This window comes from Aquarana catesbeiana, linkage group LG09 (genome assembly GCF_042186555.1).
Source record: "Aquarana catesbeiana isolate 2022-GZ linkage group LG09, ASM4218655v1, whole genome shotgun sequence".
Lineage (NCBI taxonomy): Eukaryota > Metazoa > Chordata > Amphibia > Anura > Ranidae > Aquarana > Aquarana catesbeiana.
This window is the reverse complement of record NC_133332.1, coordinates 223,515,786-223,543,553: the sequence shown is the minus strand read 5'-3', so window position 1 is coordinate 223,543,553 and position 27,768 is coordinate 223,515,786. Positions and strand designations below refer to the sequence as shown.

At 46.7% G+C, this 27,768-nt stretch overlaps 1 protein-coding gene across 2 annotated transcripts; it reads left to right on the top strand.

Moving 5' to 3' along the window:
• The first annotated feature begins 514 nt into the window (after positions 1 to 514).
• Positions 515 to 27,413, top strand: DPH7 (diphthamide biosynthesis 7). 2 transcript variants are annotated; one of them, XM_073599819.1, is made up of 10 exons: positions 515 to 596; positions 3,373 to 3,537; positions 6,369 to 6,505; positions 15,710 to 15,797; positions 15,994 to 16,085; positions 16,303 to 16,466; positions 16,968 to 17,040; positions 17,303 to 17,368; positions 20,231 to 20,397; positions 25,114 to 27,413. In XM_073599819.1, the coding sequence occupies exons 2-10, from the start codon at positions 3,397 to 3,399 to the stop codon at positions 25,524 to 25,526; spliced, it is 1,341 nt and encodes a 446-aa protein (XP_073455920.1). In that variant the 5' UTR covers positions 515 to 596; positions 3,373 to 3,396; the 3' UTR covers positions 25,527 to 27,413. The 2 variants fall into 2 exon arrangements, with proteins under 2 accessions (XP_073455920.1, XP_073455919.1); XM_073599818.1 differs by having other exon boundaries at positions 16,300 to 16,466.
• The last annotated feature ends 355 nt before the right edge of the window (positions 27,414 to 27,768 follow it).

The following is a 27,768-nucleotide window of genomic DNA, read 5'->3' as shown; positions in this document are numbered from 1 at the left end:
CCACACGATTGTGGCGATCTTACCCGGGAGGGGGTACCTGGTTTTGACAGGTATCCGCTCCTCCCCGAAAGGTGCCAAATGTGTCAGCCGAGGGGGGAGGAAGCAAACAAGCAAAGCTTCCCATTTTGGGTGGAGCTCCGCTTTAACATCTCCATCTCGTCTCCATAATAGGGTGAAGGTGTTTTGTAGTCCACATACATAGCAGGGAACAATGCTAACCGATAACAGTCCAGGCAGAGTGTACAGGACATGATCAGCTCACAAGATTTCTGGCTGAAAATCTATTTTATTTTTGCTCTTGTCAAGTAGAATAATGAACATTTTCAGTTTTATATTTCAGAGACCAAAAGGGAGTAAATAAGAGAACTGTATTGTTAGAAATTATACACTTAAATTAAGCATCTAAGCTAAAACAGCTGGACTTCTCCTAGCTGACTGGGCAGAAGGCAAGGATGAGCATTCACACCCTGCTCTCTTCTAAGACATTCTCTATTGGCTGAGCCTCCTGTCAGTCACTGTGCAGGGAGGCGGATCCCAGCACTGCACAGACCCGGAAGTAGTTGTAGTTCTTGTGTTGCTGGCAGTGCTGCGTGCAGGTGAGTCACATGTACATGGAATGTATGTTGTGTTCATGTCACATACATCCCATCTCCTGTACAATGGACACTGACACTGGAAGGTGCTGTGTACACATTAATACTTATAGCACACTCATACAATTTGCAGCATCATCCAAAATGCTCTACATATGTTGTTATTTTTCTTACCCATTTATTCACCTGTCTCTGTTATTGGTGATCTGTACATATGTAGAGCATCCTAGCCTGACTGCAGCAACGAGTCACATACAGTACACTTTACTTTGCCCTCAGGAGAGGGTTTTTTTTTTTTAACTTTAAAGAAACTGTAAAGCCAGTGGTAGTAAATGAAAAGGTTACGTTCTCCCTCCCCTTTCTTCTGTCTGTGTCCCATTGAGAAGAGTTTTTCCCTTCACTTCCGGTCCTGCAGGAGAGGCATCAGGTAAGTGAGAGGAAATCTCTCCAAGGTGAGAGGAAGGCCCCTCTTAGACAGCTGTCACCAGGACAAGGTGCCCCCATGGGAACATTTTCCCTATTTTGTTCTGGTGACAGCTAATGTTTTGGATTTTTCATTGTCTTCTGTCTTGGTCAAACAGACAAATAGGATAAATCTCTCTAGCAGGTGTACACACTACAATAACCCCTACCTCTGTGTAAGGACCCCGCTGTCCATCACCCTCTGCTGCTGCTGCAGGACCTCGCTATCCACTGCCCTCCACCAATGCATAATCCTGCTGTCCACTCTCATCCACCAATGCAGGACCCTGCTGTCCGCTTTTCCCTGCCAGTGCATGACCCTGCTGTCCGCTGCCAGTGCATGACCCTGCTGCCCTCTGCCGGTGCGGGACCCCGCTGCCCTCTGCCGGTGCGGGACCCCGCTGCCCTCTGCCGGTGCGGGACCCCGCTGCCCTCTGCCGGTGCGGGACCCCGCTGCCCTCTGCCGGTGCGGGACCCCGTTGCCCTCTGCCGGCGCGGGACCCCGCTGCCCGCTGCCCTCTGCCAGTGTGGGACCCTGCTGTCCTCTGTGGTGCGGGACCCTGGTGCCCGCTGCCAGTGCGGGACCCTGCTGCCCGCTGCCAGTGCGGGACCCTGCTGCCCGCTGCCCTCTGCCAGTGTGGGACCCTGCTGTCCGCTGTCCTTTGCCAGTGCGGGACCCTGGTGCCCTCTGCCAGTGCGGGACCCTGCTGTCCTCTGTGGTGCGGGACCCTGCTGCCCTCTGCCGGTTCGGGACCCTGCTGCCCTCTGCCGGTTCGGGACCCTGCTGCCCTCTGCCGGCGCGGGACCCTGGTGCCCTCTGCCGGCGCGGGACCCTGGTGCCCTCTGCCGGCGCGGGACCCTGGTGCCCTCTGCCGGCGCGGGACCCTGGTGTCCGCTGTCCTCTGTGGTGCGGGACCCTGCTGCCCTCTGCCGGCGCGGGACCCTGCTGCCCTCTGCCGGCGCGGGACCCTGGTGTCCGCTGTCCTCTGCCGGCGCGGGACCCTGCTGCCCTCTGCCGGCGCGGGACCCTGCTGCCCTCTGCCGGCGCGGGACCCCGCTGCCCTCTGCCGGCGCGGGACCCCGCTGCCCTCTGCCGGCGCGGGACCCCGCTGCCCTCTGCCGGCGCGGGACCCTGGTGCCCGCTGCCCTCTGCCAGTGCGGGACCCTGGTGCCCTCTGCCAGTGCGGGACCCTGGTGCCCTCTGCCAGTGCGGGACCCTGCTGCCCGCTGCCAGTGCGGGACCCTGCTGCCCGCTGTCCTCTGCCAGTGCGGGACCCTGCTGTCCGCTGTCCTCTGCCAGTGCGGGACCCTGGTGCCCTCTGCCGGCGCGGGACCCTGGTGTCCGCTGTCCTCTGTGGTGCGGGACCCTGCTGCCCTCTGCCGGCGCGGGACCCTGCTGCCCTCTGCCGGCGCGGGACCCTGGTGTCCGCTGTCCTCTGCCGGCGCGGGACCCTGCTGCCCTCTGCCGGCGCGGGACCCTGCTGCCCTCTGCCGGCGCGGGACCCCGCTGCCCTCTGCCGGCGCGGGACCCCGCTGCCCTCTGCCGGCGCGGGACCCCGCTGCCCTCTGCCGGCGCGGGACCCCGCTGCCCGCTGCCCTCTGCCAGTGCGGGACCCTGGTGCCCTCTGCCAGTGCGGGACCCTGGTGCCCTCTGCCAGTGCGGGACCCTGCTGCCCGCTGCCAGTGCGGGACCCTGCTGCCCGCTGTCCTCTGCCAGTGCGGGACCCTGCTGTCCGCTGTCCTCTGCCAGTGCGGGACCCTGGTGCCCTCTGCCAGTGCGGGACCCTGGTGCCCTCTGCCAGTGCGGGACCCTGCTGTCCGCTGTCCTCTGTGGTGCGGGACCCTGCTGCCCTCTGCCGGTTCGGGACCCTGCTGCCGGCGCGGGACCCTGGTGCCCTCTGCCGGCGCGGGACCCTGGTGCCCTCTGCCGGCGCGGGACCCTGGTGTCCGCTGTCCTCTGTGGTGCGGGACCCTGCTGCCCTCTGCCAGCGCGGGACCCTGCTGCCCTCTGCCAGCGCGGGACCCTGCTGCCCTCTGCCAGCGCGGGACCCTGCTGCCCTCTGCCAGCGCGGGACCCTGGTGCCCACTGCCAGTGCTTCTGTATTTGACCCATTAAAGAACAGGAACACTTTTGGTAGTATGCAGTAAAATATGTTTTTTCTTTAAATGTTTGCAGTGAACTCTCCTGTTATTATATACAGCTCAAACATAGAGACTTTTTTTTTTTTTTTTTTAGGTCCAATGTACATTTGTGTGTACATATGTTGTAATTTTGTAGAATATTTATTAAAGGTTTATATGTTTGCTCTGGTATTAGGAGAGGTAATGTCCACAGACAGACATGGCGGTGACCAGCAAGACTCAGACATTGCAGGTCACAGACACGGAGTACAGTGCGGATGCTGTGGAATGGTGTCCTGTGGATGACTGGAACACAATCCTGGCCTGTGGCACCTATCAGCTGAAGAAGCCAGACAGTGATGTGAGTACTACATACTTTTCTATTATTGGCTGAACTTCTACGTCGACTGTTATTTCCCTGCTGAAAGTGAGGAAATGAAAGTTGCAAGATGGAACAACACTGGGTTATAAGGCACTTCTCTAGACTTTTCATGTCTATGCTTAATCTGCAAACTGCCAATCTGCAGCAGTTGGAGGATGTAGAGAAGCTAAAATCTGTTTCATCAATGGCCATTTTGTACCAAGAAATTTGAACTGCCTGTACCTGAAAAAAGACAACAAGGTAAAATTGAATTTCACTGAGGAAGGGCATACACCTGATTGTACAATTTTATTTGGATCTCCCAACAACTGTCATACAAGGACCTGCCAGATTGGATATAAATTAGATTGTTCAAATAGACCCTTGCTTTACACAGTTTTGGTGAATCTACTTGAGATTGTACAACTTGATTGTAAAATGTATAGGTAAGATCTGAATCTTTATGGACCTCATATGTACATAAACAATTTTCCAAGAGAGTATAGCTGAGAGATGGCTCCGCTTACCAGAGTGGTATCACAAGTCCCAGAGCCTTTTGAAAAGGTGCTCTCATCAGTACTGCCTCGGTCATGTGTTTATTCCACACTATAAGGCACTTCCCCTGTTATTTTCATATGAATCGTTAGCCAGATGTGCAAAGGACCCCTGTCTGATTGGCTAGATCAGAGGGGTTCTGTAGACCTGAGGCTTTTGGAAGAGAGGAGAATCCCTAGTTAAATATATCCCACATTATGCATGTGTTCCAGGTCCCTAAAATGGGGTTGGACTGTATCATAAAATATTAACACATTGAAAATATTATATACATCTAGTTGATCTCTTTTAGGTGCAAATAAAATAATACTATATAGTCCCTTTAAGGAGAATCTGTCACGAGAAGTAAAACTGCAGGTATGAAGTGCATGTACCTAACAGCACACACAATTGCTGCAGCCTCCCAACCCTTCCAGTCATGGCTAGCTGGTGGACTGTTCTGATACCTCCAAGTAGTGTCAGAGCTTTCCACTAATCCTGGATCCTACACATTTCATTGGCCTATCGCTATGACGGGCTGCCATTCAGACCAATAAAAATGTGCAGGTAGGTGAGGTAGGAAGGCGCAGGCAAGCTTCAGCACTATCAGGAAGTGCTGAAGCTTTCCTGGTCAGAACTACCTGAAATTCAGCTATTGCAGAAGGTTTTGGGGAATACCATTGGTATGTGCCTACTAAGTTTTGTTACCCATTGATATGTCTCTAAAGTTGGCTTCTTACCTACACGTCTGCATTATCCAGGATTTTTATTTGCTCTAGGCAGGTTTGTTGTCTTGTGTTCATGTACCCTGCTCTTCCCATCAGTAGACCTTACATAAAAAATGGACAGCGCACTGCCCCAATTTGAACTAGCACCATTAAAAACTATGGCAAACCTATCTATGTGCACATCTGATCTTGGATATGAATTTTAGATATCTATCCCTTTCTCCTTCTTGATAGAAAGCAGTAACTGGATGCTGCTGATGAATCAGAGTCCCTTTTTAAAATGGGGAGTATATACTTTTTAGTCATTAAGGGCTTAAATAAAGCATTTCTAAAGTCCATTATTTTAAACTAAATTAATAACCATGTTATACTTGCCTGCTGTGTTCAATGGTATTGCATAGAGTGGCCCTGAAACCCCTGTTCTGGGGTCCCCCGCTGGTGCTCTGTGCTCCTCCTCTTCTGTGTCTTGCGCCATAGCAAGCCACTTGCTGTAGGAGCAAACGTGCGATCCTTAGCTGAACTGTGTTCACCGCCCACTGCTCCCTGGCATTTGCCTGACAGCACCCGTGCACAGCCCTGGATCGATTGAGAACTCAGGTAGGTCCATCCAGCAATGTGCACGAGAGCAGCAGCTCTCCCAGGTCTCGCCTCATTGGCTCACACTGTCAATCATAGCCAGTGAGGAGAGTGGAGGATGGGGCCGAGCAGCGCTCTGATTGTGCTGCTGTCAATCGTAGCCAATGAGGAGAGTGTGGTGGGGGGGAGGCCGAGCCGCGCTCTAATCGTGGCTCCAGAGTAAGCCTGTTCGAGTTCTCCCATAGCAAGATGCTTGCTATTGGGGGCACTTGGCGGGGGGGGGGGGGGGGGGGGGGGCGGGGAGCAGCCAGGACTGCTGGCAAGGGACCCAAGAAGAAGAGGATAGGGCAAAACCATTACATAGAGCAGGTAAGTATGACGGTATTAAAGGAAAAAAAAAAGAAAAATGCAAACCTTTAGAATCCCCTTAATGCTGGGAACTAATTAAGGTAAATGTTTTAGCTTTAGAACCACTTCAAGCTTTATAATAATAATAATATTATTATTACTACAGTAACATGGCAACCAGCCAAAATATTTATTCCAGGTACCTTTTATAGCCATCAATTTACGCAATGCTTTACATACACGTTGTACATTCACATCAGTCCCTGCCCTCAAGGAGCTTACAATCTAAGGTCCCTAACTCACATTCATATACTAGGGCCATTTTAGACTGGAGCCAATTAACCAACCAGCTTGTCTTTGGAGTGTGGGAGGAAACCAGAGTACCCTGAGGAAACCCAGGCAGGAACAAGGAGAACATGCAAACTCCAGGCAGGTAGTGCCATGGCTGGGATTCAAACCAGCGACCCTTTTGCTGCTAGGCGAAAGTGCTAACCACTACACCACTATGATCATTATTATTTTGACCGCTTACAAACTAGCTAAAGGTGAAAGATCATTGGTTGCTGTGAATGATGACTCTTAATCGCCTCCTCACCTTGAGCATTACTGTGTTGCCTCCAAGTAACCTGTTGTTTTACCCCATAGCATGGCGAGGAGAAAAGCGATGATCCTCATATGCGACTGGGCCGTCTTTACCTTTATAACTATGATCCCCACCAGCTTTTCTCACCTGTATCGGAACTGCAGAGGATTGAAACAGCTGCCATATTAGACATGAAATGGTAAGGATGCTCTTGCCATATAATCTTTCCTATTAAGCCCAATACAGTGTATACATTGTATATAAATGTTTAAACAACTTTACAGGATGTGATGTAAATAAGGGAAAGGCTTTCATATACAAATCAGTTTAGCCACTTCAATACAGGGCACTTATACACCTTCCTGCCCAGACCAATTTTCAGCTTTCAGTACTGTTGCAGTTTGAATGACATTTGTGCGGTCGTGCTACGCTGTACCCAAACTAAATTTTTATAATTTTGTACCCACAAATAGAGCTTTCTTTTGGTGGTATTTGATCACCTCTGCGGTTTTTATTTTTTGCGAAACAAATAAAAAAAAGACCGAAAATTTTGAAAAAAATAAAAGTTTTGCTTTTGTTTCTGTTTAAAAATTTTGTAAATAAGTAAGTTTTCTCTTTCACTGATGGGCACTGATAAGGTGGCACTGACAGGCCCTGATAAGGCGGCAGCGATGAGGTGGCACCAATGAGCGGGCACTGATATGCGGCACTGGTAGGCGGCACTGATATGCGGCACTGATGGGCACTCATGGGTGGCACTGATGGGCGACACTGATGGGCACTGAAAGGCTGCAAAGATGAGTTCTTATGGGTGGCACTGCTAGGCACTGATACGTGGCACTGATGGGCACTTATACGCCGCACTGATATGCCGCACTGATAGGCATCCCTGGTGGTAGGCATTGGAGTGGGCACTGATTGGCAGCTGCCTGAGCATTGATTGGCAGCTGCCTTTGCACTGATTAGTATGTCCCTGGGGGTCTAGGGGGCATACCTGGTGGTCCAATGTGACTGGTTTCCCTGGTGGTCCTGGGTAGGATCCGAGGGGGGGCTGTGCTGATAAACAATCAGCACAGACCCCCCCCCTGTTAGGAGAGCAGCCGATCGGCTCTCCTCTACTCGCGTCTGTCAGACGCGAGTGAGGAAAAGCCGATCACCGGCTCTTCCTATTTACATCGTGATCAGCCGTGATTGGACACAGCTGATCACGTGGTAAAGAGTCTCCGTCAGAGACTCTTTACCTAGATCGGTGCTGCGGGGTGTCAGACTGACCCCGCAACAACGATCGCCGCGATGCGCGCCCCCGGGGGCGCGCAGCGGCTCAATATCCTGCGGACGTCATATGACGTCCAGTCAGGATTTTGAAACCACTTTGCCGCCGCCATTCTGCTATATGACGGGCGGCAAGTGGTTAAGCACTTCCCGCATATGGACATACCCAGGATTTAGTTGTTCTACCATTGCCATGGCTGCAGCTGTAGCCATGACATTGGTATCTTTTTTAGAGCTGGCGATGCTCTATAATGTAAAAGTGATTCGAGGGACTAATACAGCCGCTTGGCCCACTTTTACATGTGGCAAAAGGGGGTTCCCAGACCCCACCGTCACCTTCCCAAGCTCTCCCATTCCGGGGAACCCGAGACTGAAACAGGCGGTCGGAGCAGCACACCATAGAGATGTACACACACATTCGAACATGAATGCACACATTGAGGATGCCTACATACGAAAACATTGAATTGCATGTTACATATAACCACAGTCTAAGGATATAAATTTTCAGGGTAAAGTGGGGCAGCACTGCAGAAAATTACTTTTAATCCTCATTTTCCAGCTATGTACTCTGTCCTATCTTTAAAGTACAATATACTTAATGTATAGGTTAAACCAATGGTTACATTAAAGTGTAGTTATACCCCAAACATTTTTGGATTAAGTGGGGAAGGATTAGGACCCCTCTCAGGTTTAACTATTATCTAGAACTCTGTTAGAAAGATTTTCTGTACGAGGGACAGCCTTTTACAGCACAGTAGCTTACCAATCTTCTTCAGCATCTCAGATTTCTGGGCCTGTAAAGATGTCATCTAGCGATATATAAAACCAGCGGGTGGCGTGGCTTAGCAATGGCTGAGTAAGGACGTGCACTAGAGGAGCTCCCGGCTAAGCCCGACCTAAAACGGCCACCAGATCACAATCAACCCATGCAAGCATGGCAAGAGCGATCTTAATCGATACAGGACAAGATTGGCGACCCATGGGACCCGACGCCAGACTTTTCAGCCCCGAAATCCGGCGCTATCTCAAAGCGACTCAGAGAACCTCACCGTGCGCCATTTTAGCAGCACCACGTGCGACCCATATGGAGGCAACCACCAGCACATCGCCTGCAAGCCTCTCAACACCCTCTCCAGGGCTAGACAATCTCACGGAGACCCCTTCTGCCTTCCGACCTGACATGGACAGCCCTTGCCAGAGCCGCATCGATGCAGACCTCCGCGCCATGCTGCAGGCCCTACCCACACGGGCGGACATTGAGGCCCTGATCCTCCGGATAGAAGAGACGCACATTAAAGATATCCAAGCGGTAAGAACAGAGCTGCACTCCCTCACGGACCGAGTGACCATGGGGGAAACCTCGATTTTCGCGCTGGAATCCCGAATGGCGACCCTAGTGCAAGACACCCAAGCTCTAGAGGCCCAGGAGATGCAACTGCACCTAGAGGAAATGGAGGACTGCAGTCGCCGCAATAATTTGCGACTGCGGGGACTACCTGAGGCCACGGGTCCAGAAGATTTAGCGGAGACAGTCACGGCCATATTTCACAGGATTATGGCCACCCCACAACCATCACTGGAAATTGACAGTGTGCACCGTACCCTGGGTCCCAAATCCACAGACCCTGCCAGACCCCGAGATGTCCTGTGCCGCCTGCACTGCTACGCACACAAGGAGACTATCCTTCGGAAAGCCTGGGAACACGGGGATATTGAATTTGATGGTGCGCACATCCAAATTCATCCAAATTCTCCCAGACGTCTCCAGAGCCACATTACCATGCCGGGCATTATTGAAACCAGCTCTGGAAATGGCAAGAAGACACGGATACACCTATAGATGGGGCCACCCTCTGGCAGTCATCATCCGTTCAGCCCAGGCCACCTTTACGCTTCACACGCCTGCAGACCTCCCGGCATTCTTCCCTTTCCTGGGAGGAGAACCAGTACAGGTACCGAACTGCCTGCAGAAGATACCGAGACCGATTGGACACTCAGGCCCCGCGCTGGGCAGACTCAACCAGCCTGCCCGCTCTCAGAGGTCCCAGGGGAGGCCCCACGCGCCATCCATCAGCAGAGCATGCGAGTCGTAGGTACACCCCTTTAGACTCTACAACTTGTAATACATGGGATGTTCATGCTATACCCCCCCCCCCCCCCCAACACCGCAGCTGATCTAGCGATGAGGAACTGTCACAGAGGGCCGAGCTGCTCCGCCCCTGCACACACACCCCCCCCCCCCCCAGCCTGCAGCTTGGAACTCAGTCACTGCCTCCAGGCGTAAGACGATATCAACCAGGACCCCAATCCAGGCCCTGGAGAAACGGTTGAAAACTTGTTATACCCCTTAGATGTATACCACAGCAAACCCCCACTTGCAAAGACGTGAGTAGATATGTGCAGTGCCCAGTCCAAAAGTCATTACACTCCTACTGGCCTGACTGCAGACAGCACTAACTGCCTGTTACGAGAGTGGAAAGGACTATGCTTTAAACGGCTTCCCAGGAAGAGAACACTGCACCCCCCCACATACGCGGTAGTCTGGAAGGACATCTCTCCCCCTGCACAATAAACTCTCCGTTACAGGCAATACTCAAGCAGCCTTCCAAGACAGGAACCCCCCAAGAATAACAGACGATAATGAACATACAAACGATATGGAGGGTATGAGAGCCACTGTTACTGTGGAGAGATAAGACGCATTATAAAAGGGAGGAGGGACTATCGGAGGGGGGGGGGGGTGTCAGGGGATGCCGGACTTTGCGCGAGACCTGGACTAACGGCACTACAATGACCTTGATCGAGCAGGGTAGCACGATACTTACCGGGATACCTTGCTCAAAGAACATAAGGAAACAAATTTTTCGGTTACGGGGAGGGGGGGGGGGGTTGGCTGTGGTAATGGAAAGCGGGTTACGCCCCCCCCCCCCCAGGGGTTATTTCTCCTCGAAACACCTAATAAGAGCGGACCCACAGGGATGCCGACATTGGTTGGGGGAGGCGGCTTGAATGGGGAATGTTCCCCACGAGCATTGTCACCCTGAACGTGGAGGGACTTGACGTCCCTGAAAAGAGACGGATGTTATTAAACGACATGAAACGCATGAAAGCAGACATAGTACTACTACAAGAAAACACTTTCCCCGTCCTAAAAAATAGATTCTACCCGACAGTATACCACTCTAACTATTCGGAGGCCAAATCTAGAGGAGTCTCCATCCTGATCTCGGCAAAACTCCCTTGGTCCCTAATAGATATGAGAACAGACCCGGCGGGAAGATTTTTATTCCTCAAGGGCCTGATTGGTGGAGTAAAAGTGACCATTGCAAACCTCTATGCCCCAAATAGTCAACAAGACACCTTCATTAAAAAAACACTTGGAGGAACTCCAGACATATTCGGAGGGCCAGCTCATAGTGGGAGGATACCTTAATATGCCCCTATTGACACTACATACTACACAGCTAATAGATGCGTGGCGACTTTTCCACCCAGGCGAACGAGACTACACAGTTTACTCCAGACCACACCACACATACTCGCGCATAGATTACTTCCTGATCCCACACAACCAACTGCAGGCAATCAAAGACACCACCATAGGCTCCATCACCTGGTCGGGCCACGCTCTGGTCACACGCTGATATGAGCTGAAGGACTTCTATAGGCGACAGAGGAAGCCGTGGAGGCTCAACGAGAGCTTACTACAAGACCCAGAAGTGCTGACAGATGTAATCAAAGAAATCGCACACTACTTTCATACTAATAATTCCACTGACAGTGACAGGGGACTAGTGTGGGAGGCACACAAAGTGGTGATCTGCGGGGTGCTTATAAAGCATGGAGCAAGAATAAAAAGTGAAGGACTGCACAACTAACCTCCCTCCTTAACAAACTACAGACTTTAGAAGCTAATCATAAACAGACCCCAACTGGCCCACTGGGAGACTAACTCGACACTGTACGTACACAAATCACTGACCTTGTCCACTTTGAGGCAAAGGCGGCGCTCCAAATTTGCCGCAAAAAAATATACGAATCGGGCAATAAGTGCGGGCAACTGTTAGCACAGTCGATACATACCCAGAAACTAGCATCCTATATACCACACATAAATTCCCCTACGGGGCAAAAAGCATCACTACCCCAACAAATTACACGAGAATTCAAATCATACTACGAGTCTCTCTAGAACCTACCAACAACGCAACCCCCCCCCCCCAGACCGTATGACAGATTACATTTACACCTCACTAAATGCCTACCTTGCCAACAGAGACGCGCAAACTACTAGAAGATCCCCTTATATTATTGGAGCTCCAATTGGCGATAGGAAACACCAAAGCGGGGAAAGCCCCAGGACCTGACGGCCTAACTATTCAATACTATAAGGTACTACTCCCATCCTTATCGACCTCAGTAAAAGGTAAAACATTCCACAAATCCACATTACAGGCCCAAATATCAGTTATCCCCGAGGAAGGTAAAGACCCGACCCAGTGCGGGAGCTACCGACCAATATCCTTACTCACTCAACACTGACCTTAAACTATTTACCAAGATAATAGCCTCCAGACTGCAACAACACCTACCACAACTGATTCACCTGGATCAGGTGGGCTTTGTACCGACCAGGGAAGCAAGGGACAACACTACATAAGTCCTGAACCTACTATACTCGGCCACCCTCACAAAAATAACAAGTGTCTTTATAGGCACTGAGGCTGAAAAAGCGTTCGACTGAGTAAGTTGGGCTTTCATGTTCGCAACATTACGATACGTGGGCCTAGGCAGTAATATGCTGAGTTGGGTCTTTGTGGCATATACGACACCGACAGCTAGGGTCAGGGCTAACTGTGTGACTTCAGACTCATTCCCATTCACGAACGGGACAAGACAAGGGTGTCCGCTTTCGCCCCTTCTCTTTGCATTATCCCTAGAACCATTCCTGTGCCATGTGAGACAGAACCCTAACATCACTGGAATTGCAATAAATCAAACCCAACATGAGGTGTCAGCCTATGCTGACGACCTTATGTTCTCACTCACGAAACCTAATATATCCCTCCCAAACTTGCTGAGAGAATTTGCGACTTCTGGTACGTTATCTAATCTAACAATCAATTTCTCCAAGTCGGAGGCGATGAGAGTAGGGATACCACAAACACAACTTGCACACCTCTAGGCCAACTTTAAACTGAAATGGACAAACACGGCCTTGAAATACCTTGGCACACACATCCCCCCAAACATTCGCACAACTTTACGACCTTAACTTCCCGCCCCTTCTGAAGTCTGTTAAAATCCTACTCAACCAATGGCACACAGGCCTACATTCCTGCCTTGGCCGCTGCAACATACTAAAAATGTCCATCCTCCCTAAATTCCTTTACCCTATGCAAGCATTACCAATTCACATACCCGCTACCTACTTCAACCAAGTGCAAAAAACATTCACAGAATTTATATGGGCCCGCAAAAGACCCAGACTCTCCAAAAAATTACTGGTCCTCCCTAAACAACATGGTGGCCTGGCACTACCAGATATACGTGCCTACTACCGGGCAGTACACTTAGGAAGGCTGATAGACTGGTGCCGACACCAAATTATGGACTCAACTAGAGCAAGCGCAAAGTTTAGCCCCCCCCCCTAGTTGGAACTCCATGGTGCCACTTGGCCCTCCCAGCAGAAATTAAATGTCACCCATTGATAGGCAACACAATACGGATATGCGCCCAGCTTATATCACAGAAGTCACTATCCTCCCAAAACTCTCCCCTATACCCCATACTGGGGAACCCCCAGTTTATACTGGGACTGCAGGATGTAATCTTTCGGGGTCTGAGCGATGCAGGCCTATGCCAAGCCACCCACTTTAGCTCTGGGGGACGTTGGAAAACGAACACTGAACTCTCTGACCCCACAGGACCATACCGCTTAGATTTCCTGAGATCATCTCAATTGCGACACTTTCTTAGTACCATAAAGCCCCCCCACCGACAGCAACCAACCTCTTACAACTTTAGAGGAACTCTGCACGGACTCTGGGGTGATGACACACATACACTCTCCCTTGCTTATAACCTCTTAAATACACCGCCAGCAGAATTCCTCCCCCCAGGACTACTCAAATGGGAAAAGGAACTGGATTGCAGATTCAACACTAACAAGAGACAACACATTCTTATGCCCCGTACACACGGTCGGACATTGATCGGACATTCCGACAACAAAATCCTAGGATTTTTTCTGACGGATGTTGGCTCAAACTTGTCTTGCATACACACGGTCACACAAAGTTGTCGGAAAATCCGATCATTCTGAACGCGGTGACGTAAAACACGTACGTCAGGTCTATAAACGGGGCAGTAGCCAATAGCTTTCATCTCTTTATTTATTCTGAGCATGCGTGGCACTTTGTGCGTCGGATTTGTACACACGATCGGAAATTCCGACAACGGATTTTGTTGTCGGAAAATTTTATAGCAAGCTCTCAAACTTTGTGTGTCGGAAAATCCGATGGAAAACGTGTGATGGAGCCCACACACGGTCGGAGTTTCCGACAACAAGGTCCTATCACACATTTTCCGTCGGAGAATCCGACCGTGTGTACGGGGCATTAGGCTCACACACAAATCCTCCATTTGCGCAAAAATTCAAGAGACCAACTACAAAATGTTATCACACTGGTACAGAACCCCAGCCTTACTCCACAAGTACTTTCTGGCAACATCTGACCTCTGCTGGCGCTGTAGGTCAGCCAAAGAAATGCTACACATTTTCTGGTTGTGTCCCAGACTAACACACTTTTGGCAGGTGATTAGGGAAAATTTACAGAACGTAACATCCCAGATAACCCCGCATTTTTTCTCCTACATGTGTCCAACATCCCAGAAAAGATATACAAGAAATCTGTAATCCATCACCTATTGGATGCTGCCAAGTCCTGCATCCCACTACACTGGAAATCACCACAACCGCCAACCATTGCTCTATGGCTTGAAAAAGTAGAAGAAATTTACAAAATGGAAAATCTAATCCTCACAAGCCAGAACAGGCAGGAGAAAATCACCAAAACCTGGCAATTGTGGAACATGTTCATATATTCAGATGAGGGCCAAGCCCTACGAAGACAAACACTGACCACCATAACCCTAACCACCCAGGTAACCCCAATCTAATATCAGACAGAAGAAGCTGAGCGCCTCTTGGATAGATATACTCTGGAAACTCCAAGCCTACTCCATGCTTGCGGGGAACCCCTCCCCCCTTCATCTCTTCACCCCTTTCAACAATCTCATCCCCTTTATCCTCCCCCCCCCCCATTTCTCTATTATCTTCTATCCACTGCGCTATCTCTTCTTCTACTATATTCCCCACCTCCTTACAGTAGGACACTCCTACGCTACTTTAGAAAAAGGAAAAAGAAGGGACTGAGCCAGCGGGACATCACCCAACCACATTGCACCTTAAGTGCACATTTAATTCCCTCCAAAGTGGAGGAATTTGATAACATCAAACACTCTCCCCAGGAGTCTGTTAAGTATACAGGGTTAAATCATTAAATCAGAATGATGAGAGGCTCTGAGAGCAATTAATCCACACTTGTCTTTATTCAAATCAGTTCACAAATAACCTCACCATGTACATACTGACCTCCAGCTGCAGCTCATCCACCCACTCCTGGGTTGCCAGATAACAATAATCATATTAATGGAGTACTACTATTTGTAAATTGTTGTCATGGCATAGTAATACTCCTCCTTCTGTGTATGCAACTTCTTTCTGCTCTTCTTGATTGGAAATTTCACAGGTGTTCAGGGTTAATATCAACAGCAACCTCTGCAATCTTTAACGATACAGTACTGGATTTGTGTTATTTTCACATGTACACAGATTTTCCATTTAAATTGCCTCCTCTGCCCCCCTTCCACCCCCAGGCCCCATAGCAGTGGTGTGGGCTGTAATGGCTATTGTTACACCACTGTCAGTATCAGTTCTGAAGGGAAATGAGAACTCAGCCAGTGTGTGGTGGAATATTGGAAACAGTCAAATTCCATTCAGTATGGATTTTCAAGTTTATCACCCATCAAGCAATTAAAAACGAATATCTTATTTTCTGTCTAGGTGCCACATTCCCCTCTCAGAACATCCTGTGTTGGGCATTGCTAACGCTAAGGGTGCATTAGAGCTTTATAAACTACAAGGCAGCGGGGTAAGTGTGTACATAATCCTTCATCTAGTTATACTACTGTTTAGTCCCTTGACTTGGCTTATGACAAACGCAAAGTACAGTATCGCAAAACAGCCAATCAGAACTCCTATTTAATTAATTGGCTCTATGATGTATTCTATGCGTAGCTGTTCAGCAGATCGGGTTTCTGCAGTGACTGTTTGGTTTTTTTCAGTAGGAAAGTTGTCAGGTGGAGCCTGTGCACAGCATAGATGTCGGTGATGACTGCCTGGCATTGTCCCTTGACTGGTCCACAGGAAAAAGAGAAAGGTAAGTTATGAAGAAATTGGAACAATTTGTAAAAAAAAAAAAAAAAACCCATAGTGTCCAATTAGATTTCAGCTGCAGTTTTATCTATTGACACTTGGAAAAAAAACTTTTATCTTGATATAAAAACGCCTTCTCTGTCTTTTTTTTTTTTTTCATGTTTTACACCAATCTTGCGTTCAGTTTTGTGATGTGTGCCCTGCTCTCTCCTGTTCAGTAGTTCTCCTATAAAGATCATCTGCAGCGACTCAAAGGGGCGCCTAAGTTTGGTGCAGGTAGAGGGATCCTCACCGTCCCTGGACATCCAGTGTCAGTGGGGAGCCCATGGCTTTGAAGCCTGGATTGCTGCTTTCAACTACTGGAATTCCACTATGGTGTTTTCAGGTGTGTGTAGAAACCGTAAATCTGTATTTAATATGGAATGATGTGAATGTATAAAGTAAAATGTTCTTCATTGTAAAGTTTATGCTGTCTTTTTTAATGTGTGCAAACTGTGTGTCAAGCATGTCCAAACCCTGGGATAGGAGGTCTGGGAAAGAGGACAGGACTTAGGACCATGGAAGAGTGGGGAGACATATCCAAGGAAGGGGACACGGGACTGGGGGCCGTGGAAGGGGACAAGGGACTAGGGAAGGGAACACTGCGGTCCGGGGAAGGGGACGGAATAGAAGTTGGCAGGGGGCAGGGCTGAAAGCCAACGAAGAAGACAAAACTAAGCCCTTTGAAAGGGGACAGAACTTGGGAGCATGGAGGGGGGGGACTGATGACCCTGGAAGGGCACACGACCAAGCACTGGATCCATGGCACTAAATAACATTGCATGCCATTTGGTTACAGCAGGTGAAAGTCTAAACCATAACAGCCATTCCTTATTTCTCTGGTCAGGTGGAGATGATTGTTTATTGCGAGGATGGGATACAAGATCTACACCAGACCACCCAATCTTTACCAGCAAACGGTGAGCACAAACTATTGTGTGTCCTAGTTTATAATGTATTAATGCTATCCCATTATTTGTGGTTAATTAAAACTTGGCTGTTATAGTTGTCAACATATAGGATGCTCACATTCTCAGCTATAACAGAATTTAGTGAAGAAAATCTATAAAATCTGGTTACAATTGACAATGACCTCCGTGATCAGTACTATCTTTCCAATAAGTGAATGTGACTGTCCCCAATGACAATTTGATGGTTTGTACTTGCGTCTCTCATTATCAGACATTCAATGGGAGTGTGCAGCATTCAGAGTCACCCTCTTCGTGAGAATGTTCTGGCAACAGGAAGGTGAGGAATCTGGAATCTTCTCTTTTTATATTTGAAAAACTATTATCATAAATAAGCTGTTTGTAAAAATGTATGCTTTGTCCTCCTCCCCAAATTCTTGTACTTCTTGTGGCACGCTCCAGCTTATATACCCCTTAGGCTCTTTAAGTCTATAGAAGCCCTTCTTAACTCCTTCGTATGGGGGACGACCCGACATAAATTGTCCTGGCAAGCACTTAAAAACCCCACTGAGCTAGGGGGTGCGGCGCTGCCAGATTTCAACATGTACTACCTGGCTGCACAATTGTCTCACTTTTTCTTTATAGATAAACAGGACAAAGAGCGATACCTAGCCCTGGTATGTTCCCCTCATGCCCGGGGACTAACACACCCCTTCCAAATTCTTCTTAAAGACTGTAAGGGAACTGGGCAGCTGAGTGGATGTAAAAGTCTATTGTATCATCATTGGAAAATATGGGAGGTAATAGGCCACAAACTGAAAATACCACTTACGCATTTTCACACACCATTATGGGATAACCCTAGCTTGCAAGAACTATTAACTATCCCCGATTTTAGTATATGGCTGAACCAGGGGATAAGATATTTATCTGACGTCTATTGTGATAATGTACTTAAATCATTTCAACAACTCAAGGGGGAATTTCATCTTCCCAATTCGATGCACTTTCGGTACCTCCAGCTCCGCCACGCCCTCCAAACACAGTTCAGTGATGACTCCCCTAATATAGAGTGCCTTGATGTTCTATGTATTATAACAAGCCAAGACTCCCGCAAACATATATCGGTGTTCTACAATTCTCTACTCCGACCTTCCGCAACCACTTTAGCATATAATCTGAAAGAGCGTTGGGCCCGGGACGTGGGGGAGTTGGAGGATGACGAATGGGAGGATGCATTGAGTACTAGCAAAAAGGTGTCCACTAAACTATCTGATCGCACCACACAACTGTATATTATGCATAGATCATATTTAACCCCCAATAGACTGGCTAAATTTAAACCTGACCAGAATCCATTGTGCCCTAGGTGTAATAGCCCCTCTAGCACTTTCTTCCAACCTCTCTGGACGTGCCCAGTGATACAGGATTATTGGTCCCAAATAGTTAAGTTCATACATGATGAGATGGGATCTCATCTGACGCTATGTCCGAAACAATGCCTGCTGGGAATATTCCCTGACCCTGACTCGGACAAATTCCACAAAATATTCCTACAAGAGGTATTGTTCACAGCTAGGTTACTTATAGCGAGGAAGTGGCTGCAAGACGCACCACCGACGCTTCAGGAATGGATCTCAGCAGTCAACCAGGTCTTGCCATATAAAAAAGAGATACTGTATATGTTCATAGGAAATGCCCTGCTAAATATGGTAGGATTTGGGATACGTGGCTGGGAAATGCAGCTACGTGCACAGAAATATCTAGTGACCCATTATAGTCTGGCTCCTGTATAAGGATATTTGCAAACCTTGTATTTGAGGTATGTGTGTACCCACATTCACTATGTATTCCATAATAACATAATGCGTGATATCTGACTTATGCACGACATGTAATCAGGCCACACCCTTTTGTTGCTTCCACATATTGTATAATTGTAATGATGTTGTATGTATACCATATGTGTCTCAATTTTTTCAAATAAAACACCACGTTATTTGTAAAAAAAAAAAAAAAAAAAAAAAAAAAAATGTATGCTTTGAATCCATTCATGGTACATGCAAGTTTTTGAAGCCTGCCTGCACTACTCCTAGTTCACCAGAAGATGGTAGTGAAGCGTCTCATTTCATTGTCACCCCAGTCCCGATGAGAAATTCCGTATATTTTCCGTACATCAAAGCCTATTTGGAAAACAGAAGTGAAGGAATCACATGAAGGTTTTGGCCACAGCAATTAACCAATTTTTTTATCTATTTATAACTGCAGAAACAAAGTGTCTAGGACTAGTTGTGTTCAGCTCATCTTGATAATTTTGGTGGGTTGTGGAATTTTTTTTTTAATATTTTCTGCTATCACTAAATTTATACTTTGTTATGCTGCATTTGTTCTCCATCTGCAAACTGTCTTGTGACCCTTCTACAGGTCACATTCGTTTTTGGTGAAATTTATTTTGTTTAGGAGGACTGCATCCTAACAGATGAGTCGGCCATCTTTAATAAGGTGGTGTGGTGTGGTGTTCCCGACCTTCTTTTTAATAGTTTTGGTATTCAAACACCCCTGCCTTGTCTGAAGGATGGCATCCCTATTTCATACTGTAACTTTCATTTTCACTTGCATGATTATTTAAATTTTCCAGTGGAAACCATCACATTGCCAAGGTCCTTTTTGCGCTCTTCCTGTAGGCTCCTCCCTCTTGCCCCGGAGCCTGAATCATGTTAGAGTGAGAGCACTTTTGTCAGGCAATAGAAATGTGATTGGCTTGACAGTGCAAGTGATTTGTGGTGTTAAAAAAAATATATATAGATTTCAGGTATTGATAATGGTATTTTAATAAGGATTTTTAAAATAAATATATATACACACACACGACTAAAGTGTGTGGATTTTTACATAAGACACCACCTTTTACACTTTAAAATTTGTGAATACATGGAGGAATCTGTCCAGGATTTAGGGCTTTTCGCTCATTAATTTGCATGGGAGAGCAGAGGGCTGCAGAAATAGGAGCCCTTATCTAAAAACCAGCATTTCCTAGACAAGATTTCTTAGGTGAGGTGCTGCCATAGAGGTTGACTCACTTGGTTTCGGATAAGGGACCACAGATTCAGCTGTAAAATGGACTGTAGGCTTTAAAATACTTAGTAGTTTCCTTGTTATTGGTGTTAGATTTTCGCTCCTGATGTTTCTTTTTGTATCTCAGTTATGATGAGCATGTTCTCATCTGGGACCTGCGACAGATGAAGCAGCCTGTATCTGATACCCATGTTCAGGGTGGTGTCTGGAGGCTGAAGTGGCACCCAACAGAGAGCGCCCTCCTGCTGGCTGCCTGTATGCATAGCGGCTTCCACATTCTGGACACCGCATCTGGTAAGTGAAGAAATAAAGAGCCAAGAAATTCAGCCAGGTCAAAGCTGATGGGTAGAATTACTCTGCTAGTCTTTTATCTCTCAAGGCTATACTTATTGAAATTCCCATGTGTTTCTGCTGCCGTCCAGAAGGTTATAGTGAAAGGGCACCTCTTGCAGCTAAACGCTACAATTCATTTCATAGTCTACATTATGGCAAATCAATCCATTGAGTGCTTTGGCTTTGTAAAGGTGGCAATAACTGGGTGAAACCTGAGCTAGGAAACATTTATTTACTGGCAACCATGCAAAACTGTCTTTAAAGTACAATATACTTAATGTATAGGTTAAACCAATGGTTACATTAATCACTTACCGACCGGCTCCTGTACATATATATGTCAGCACTTTGAAGATGGATATCTTGGTAACGGCAGCAGCAGCTGCTGCCACAACCGAGGTATCCATGTTTTCAGGAGCCGGTTGTGTTTACGATAATGGTGGTCTCTGTGGCGCATTCGCTGCGAGATCACAGTTATCGGCGGCGGGAGAGGTGCCACGCCACTCTCCCGCGCCCTCCGCTGCTTACCGGAGCCGTCGGTAGCGGCGGAGGCGATCGGGACCTGTCATGTCTGTGGTATGGAGACGAGTGAGGGGAAGATGGCCCCCACCCGTCTCCATACCATAGGAGGGCGGAAGCGACGTCATAACGTCAGCTCCGCCCATACGTCTTAAAGGGTCATTCTTTTGTTGTCATTTTTTCAAATGAAAAAAATGTTTTTTGTTTTTTTTGCATTTAAGTCCAAATATGAGATCTGAGGACTTTTTGACCCCAGATCTCATATTTAAGGAGGACCTGTCATGATTTTTTCTAATACAAGGGATGTTTACATTTATTGTAATAGGAATAAAAGTGATCCAATTTTTTTTTTTTTAAACAGTGAAAAAATAAATAAAATAAAGTAAAATCAGAAGAAAAAAAATGTTTTTTTAAAGCGCCCCGTCCCGACAAGCTCGCGCGCAGAAGCGAACACATATGTGAGTAGCGCCCGCATATGAAAACGGTGGTCAAACCACACATGTGAGGCATCGCCGCGACTGGTAGAGCGAGAGCAATAATTCTAGACCTTCTCTGTAACTCAAAATATGCAACCTGTAGAATTTTTTAAACGTCGCCTATGGAGATTTTTAAGGGTAAAAGTTTGACGCCATTCCACGAGCGGGCGCAATTTTGAAGCGTGACATGTTGGGTATCAATTTACTTGGCGTAACATTATCTTTCACAATATAAAAAAAAAATTGGGCTAACTTTACTGTTGTCTTATTTTTTTTATTCAAAAAAGTGAATTTTTTTCCAAAAAAGTGCGCTTATAAGACCGCTGCGCAAATACGGTGCGAAAAAAAGTATTGCAATGACCGCCATTTTATTCTCTAGGGTGTTAGAAAAAAAAACAATATATAATGTTTGGGGGGGGCTCTAAGTAAACTTGTAAACACCCAAATCTCAAACCGAGGCTAGTCCTTAAGTGGTTAAAGTGCAGTTATACCCCAAACATATATTTTTATTTGTATTTTAGTTTTGGATTAAGTGGGGAAGGATTAGGACCCCTGTCAAGTTTAACTGCTATCTGGGACTCTATTAGAAAGATTTCCTGTACAAGGGACAGCCTTTTACAGCATAGGAAGTGAAAGAAACTCTCTAACAACAACACAGAAGTAAAATTGCTTTTTTTTAATTTAAGTATAGGATTGTTTTTGTTCAGATATGGTCTGTTTCCCCAGCTGGTCCAGCCTTGACCTACCTTAACAAATCAAGCACTATACTGGTGGAAGGCCAATAAGCAATAGAAGTCCTTTCCAGAACTGTTATTACTGACAGTTCACAGCTCCCCCCAACCCACCTCCCCGTTCCATGCACCAGATCTTTATTTTATTTTGTCTAACCATATCTGACTGGTCAGAATCCGCTAAAAGTTATCTAACCTCCCCAGCCACTGCCTTTGTTTATCCACTTCCTCTACTACTGTGTCTAAGACCTCCAAGCTTGGCTCCCCGGCCACCTGCAAAATATCGCAATTCAAGTCTGCCAAATCCTCAGCGTGAAGGTGCAACCCCACTTTTTAGAGTTGGGCGATGTCGGTTGATCTTTGTAGATGCTTGGACGTCTTGCATCCTTGATGCCTGGTTGCAAGAAGTGATTTCCCAGGGCTAATCACTCATGTTTTGTTCCCTGCCCCCCTACCTCATTTTGCCACTCCAAACCTCCCTGTGTCTTCTCTCAAACTGGTAGATCTTCATCTTGAACACTCATACCTTCTGGTCGAAGGTGTTCTAGCTCTGGTCTCTGCTGCATAATGGTTTCAGGGGTTTTACTCTAATACTTTCACGGTTTCAAACCACAAGGGGGCAGTCACTCAGCCAAAGTCTTCAATGTTTATATTTGGGGACAAAATGAGATGGAATCAACTAGCTCTATCATTGCCTCCCTTTACCAGGGAGACTCCGTGGCTTCTGTGGACATAAAAGGTGTTTACCTACATGTGGACATCTTTCCAGTGCTCTAATGCTTTGCTTTAGGCCAAAGTTGGTAGTGCAGTGGCCCTATCTTCTGCATCTTGGGTGTTCATCAAGGTGCTGGCACTGTTAAACATTCCTCTCTTTACTCTAATGCACAGTATTGCTTTCCTAGTAGCTATCGCCTCTGCAAGGCCAATTCCTGAGCTGGCAGCTTTATCTTGCAAAGAGCCCTTTTTGGTCTTGCATAAGAACAAATGTGGTGTTGAGGCCCAGGACTTCTTTCCGCCCACGATAGCCTCTGCCTTCTCCCAGATAAGGAATTTGTTTTGCCACTTTTTTTTTTCTACCGCAGTTCATCAAAAGGAAATTTTCTTCCATTGTCTGGATGTTTGGGCTGTGTGAGGCTCTTCCTCATCCACTGCTTTTTTTTTTTTAAGAAAGACAGGTTTTTGTCACTCTGGGTGGCTCCGAAAAGAAGCCCGCCCTGCCTTTTCATTCTACCATCTCTGGGTGGCTTAGACAGACCCTTGTTTAGGTTTATGGCCGCAAGGATTGGATTCCCACCTGTCCTGTTAAGATCCCCATCACCGAGAATGCCCCTTGGACTTTTCAGAATCAGGCACGTTTCACAGACTTGCAAGGCTGCCACTTGTTATACCAGGAGGACATACCTAATATGCCATCACTGCTGTCCCACCAGGCTGCACAGGGTGGAAAAGATAACATGCAGGATACAAGACCTTTCTTGCAAGTAAACCCTTCCAGTCTGAAAGGCTAAGTAGGAGGACACAACCTCTACCATATAAACCCCCTGTGTAACCTGCTGTGGACATTGATATCTTGGGTGGTCTCAGTGTCTGCCTAACGAGAGCCGCCTGGGTTGCCACCTGTTCCATCTAGCCTACACGGCTTTGTAGTAATTTTATATTTTAGTTTTAACCACATGGTGTGGCGGATCACACCGGTTTATGTGGGAGCACTTTACTATACCAACATCACATACACTGATTGCCCTGAAGAAGGAGTTTTAGAACTCTGAAACATGTTTGAAATTGGCCTCTGTAACCCCTGCATGTGTATTTTATCATTATTGGGCGCCTTCGCCATTAGTAACCCTGTATCCGATTTCACTATGTTGACTTTTTATAGTGTACTGAATTACTGTTTTTTGATAATAAAATTATCTTTTAATACAAATATATATGTTTACTCTCTGAGCCTTTTAAAGTCCCAAATTTTGTGAGGGTAATTCCCTATAGCAATTTGGACTCCAGGCATTACTGCAGAATCATCCTCCTACCATATTTCAATATGCCATCTTCAGACTGGTCCTTCAGGCAGCTCTTTGAGCTCTAGGTGGACCCCAAGTCCTAGGTTTGACTTGTTAATGATTGTTTGCTGTGTTGCCTAACACTCAGTTGGACTGCTTTCGGACCTCCCAAAGGTTTAAGAGTTTCTGTGTTCCTCAATGGAGGAGAAAAACAAAGGATTTTTGTACTTACTGTAAAATCCTTTTCTCTGAGCTTATTTATGTGTGTAATCATGATCTCAGTACTGCTTTGCTTTAAAGTGGTAAAACCCACTTTGAAAAAAAAATAACAGCTGCAAGACAAAGGCATAACGCAGCACCGGCCAGCGACATCACTCCCGGGGGTTAACTCTGGGTATCGCAGCTCCGGCGCTGTGATTGGCCGGAGCCGCGATGACGTCACGTCCACGCGGGGGCCGCTGGTAACGGCACACTCACTGAAGCAACAGCATGTACGTGCCGTTGCTTCAGTGCGCATGTGCCGATGAAGTCAGCACATGCAAAAACAGGGAATATCTCTTAAGTTTTTAAGCAGGTTTAGGAGATATCTTGGGTAGCTATAGGTAAGCCTTATAGGCTTACCTGTAGCAAAAAAAGTGGTCTGTACGGGTTTTCAACTTTAAAACTGAGGTTTGTTTGAAGTAAAATGGGTTATACTGTGTGCTGACCTTAAGCTTTTGGTTGCCAGTGTTCAATCTTCTTGTAAGTGGCAGTATAATCCAAAGATTTAAGTCTTTCTGTGTTCCTCACTGGGCTCCAAGAAAATACATTTTATGGCAAGTACAAAACATGCATTTTACTAGGTTACAGTAAACACCAACTCCCTAAACTCACTAAAATGGCACAGCAGGGAGTTTATGGTAAATAGAATGTACAACCCAGTCTTATGTGGTTACTTTTGTCCCCCATTAGATGGCTCCCCCATTGCCTCCTCGTATGTTCTTCACAACTCCTTGGCCTATGGAGCGGATTGGTCCACACTATCGCTTTCATACTCGCCAGCCAGTCCTGAGCCAGCTTCCTTGCAAGCCAATGAGTCAGATGCCACAGGCTCAGATGGGGCTGCACCAAACCTTGACCAACCCATGCAGAATCTGAAAATCTTCTACGAGTCACCCACTGACAGCTTTGATGTGATTTTTGAGGACGAGCGTGGTAAATACTTGCCTGAAAGTGACCCTGTAAAGGACTTGAACAATAAGGCTCTGCCAGAAAAATCTAAGTACGGACCAGCAAACGCCAGCTTGGTGGCCACCTGCTCTTTTTATGACCATGTCCTGCATGTGTGGAGGTGGCGGTGGCAGAGAACACAGTCTGGGGAATGATGTCCTCTCTTTTTGTCCCAACCGGGTTTACCAATCTATCCTAGAACACACTACCTCCTGTAATGCTTGTTCCAAATGCTTAAAGGCCTGAAATCTATTCTGAAGGCTAGACATACCTTGGCGTATGGCCCTCTGATCTAATTTAGTATAAAAATGTACCACTTTAAAATGACAAGCCATGAAACTCACTATATATAATCAGCACTTTTAATGTTCTGTAGAATTGTATACCTGTGCTGACCTGCCACAACATATTGATAGTACCATGTTCATAGAGCAAGAGGGGAAACGCATGGTAGCTGGCTGTAAGATGTTAAAAAGTAATCGCAAAGGGGTCCTAGATTCCTGTTAGGGGTGTGGGAATTTGTAAACCTAACAGTGGAACTCCAGCTAAAACATTGTTAGTTTTTAAAAGAATAAGGAAGAGTTAGAGCCTATCAGGTTTTTATTGCTGTCTGTGGGATTTCCCCTTGATGCCAGTGCTGGTTATTATGCAGGAAGTGGGGAAATCTCCCCATGGTAGGTACCAAAGGTTTTGGCAAGTACCTTAGTCCTTATTTGCAGGGGAAGCCTCATCAGCCGATAGAAATTTTAGCGGTTCTGCACCTTTCTAGGTATTAGCAAGCAGCTTATGGTGTCGGATTTTAGGAAAGAAAAAAATTGTATATTAGTACTGGTGGAAAGAACAATATTTTGTATACAGGGAAGAGTTTTAATCCCTGCATTAAGAAAACGGAGAGGAGAAAATGGTTAAACACAGCAGGCTGATCTTATCTAAGGCTCTTCCCTATGTTTAGTCTGTGGCATAGAAGTTTCTGCCTGGAAAAGGAAATGCGCTTCCTCTATGCATGTTCTATTTCACTTTGTGTGAACCTGTGCTTTGTCCATGTAGGACAAAGCAACAGGTTCACTTAATTGCTTGCACCCCTCCCTTATACTTTAATTTTTTTTTTTTCCTGACTGCAGTAAAAAAAAAAAAAATAGCCCCGTCTAAGCTCAATCTGGACAGCGTTTATGCAAGGCTTACCATTACAACCCCCCCCCCCCCAGTTGACTAATCTAGTATAGCATTTGGATGCTTATGTATCTAGCAGTGCATTATGGGAGGAAGGGGAAAGCATTCCTTTTTTTTTTCCCCCCCTCATACCCAAAAATACTAGGTATTTTTCTGCATTTCATGGAACCCAAATTCACTTTGTGTTGGTTACACATATCACAAACTCTGCTTTAGCCTAGGTTCACACTGCTGCGGGCTAGAAATCGTACAAGTTCAGACGAACTCGCACAATTTCAAACCGGCAGTATAGTCTGATTTTTTTTGGGGGGGGGGGCTGGGGGGTGATTTGACAGACATCGGTGCGGGTTCAGGTACAGATGTCTATTCAAATCGCCCCTGAAGTTGCCAAAAGTGGTACAGGAGCTACTTTTGGGATTTGGATGGTGCCATTGCCGGCACTAGCCACTGATTTGGCATGTCAAATTTGCCCAATGTGAACGTGGGCTTAAAGTAGCTTCTGAACTGAACCATCTGGCTCCTGAAGTACATAAGCATTTTCCCATCTCAAATCGTATAGACAAGTGTATAAACATAGCCTGAATTATATGACACAGGATCCATGTGATCATCTTTATACTCCTTAAAATGTAAGAATATGAAGCAATAAGCAGATACACCATATACCTGTTCTATCACACACAATTTTTTAAAGACTTCAGCATTGTATATACAGTAACAGAGGAGCACATTTCAATATACCAGCAAAATGTATTTTTATCATAAAAGGAGGATTCTGACCCACTGCATGTTTCACTATCTACAGCACAAGCTGTTATGTATTTTTCCTACTGTGATTTATTTTTTATCAATAAAAGTGCTTGTTTGGCTAATCTCTTTAATTCTTTTCTTATGGAGGTACTAGAGAAATGGCAGCTAGTCTGAAACTCTCTCCCCAAGGAGGTCAAGTTCCAGCCAGCTTTGCCAGTCAGTGTCCATCATTTTCTAGTTTAGAAACACTTTTCTATTTTTGCAAATGAGTTTGGAAGGGTTAGAACCTTTGTTAGGGGTTCAATGATTTGTTTTATCTTGATTGCAGCAAAGCGTTTGATACAGTTCCACAATCTCATAAAAAAAAAGTTGTACAAACTAGGTTATAAAAAGGATAAGTTTACCTTTTGTAACCTTACACCCATATTTAGGGTGTAACCTGTTACAGATGAGTCGATCCCCCGTTCTGACAGCAAG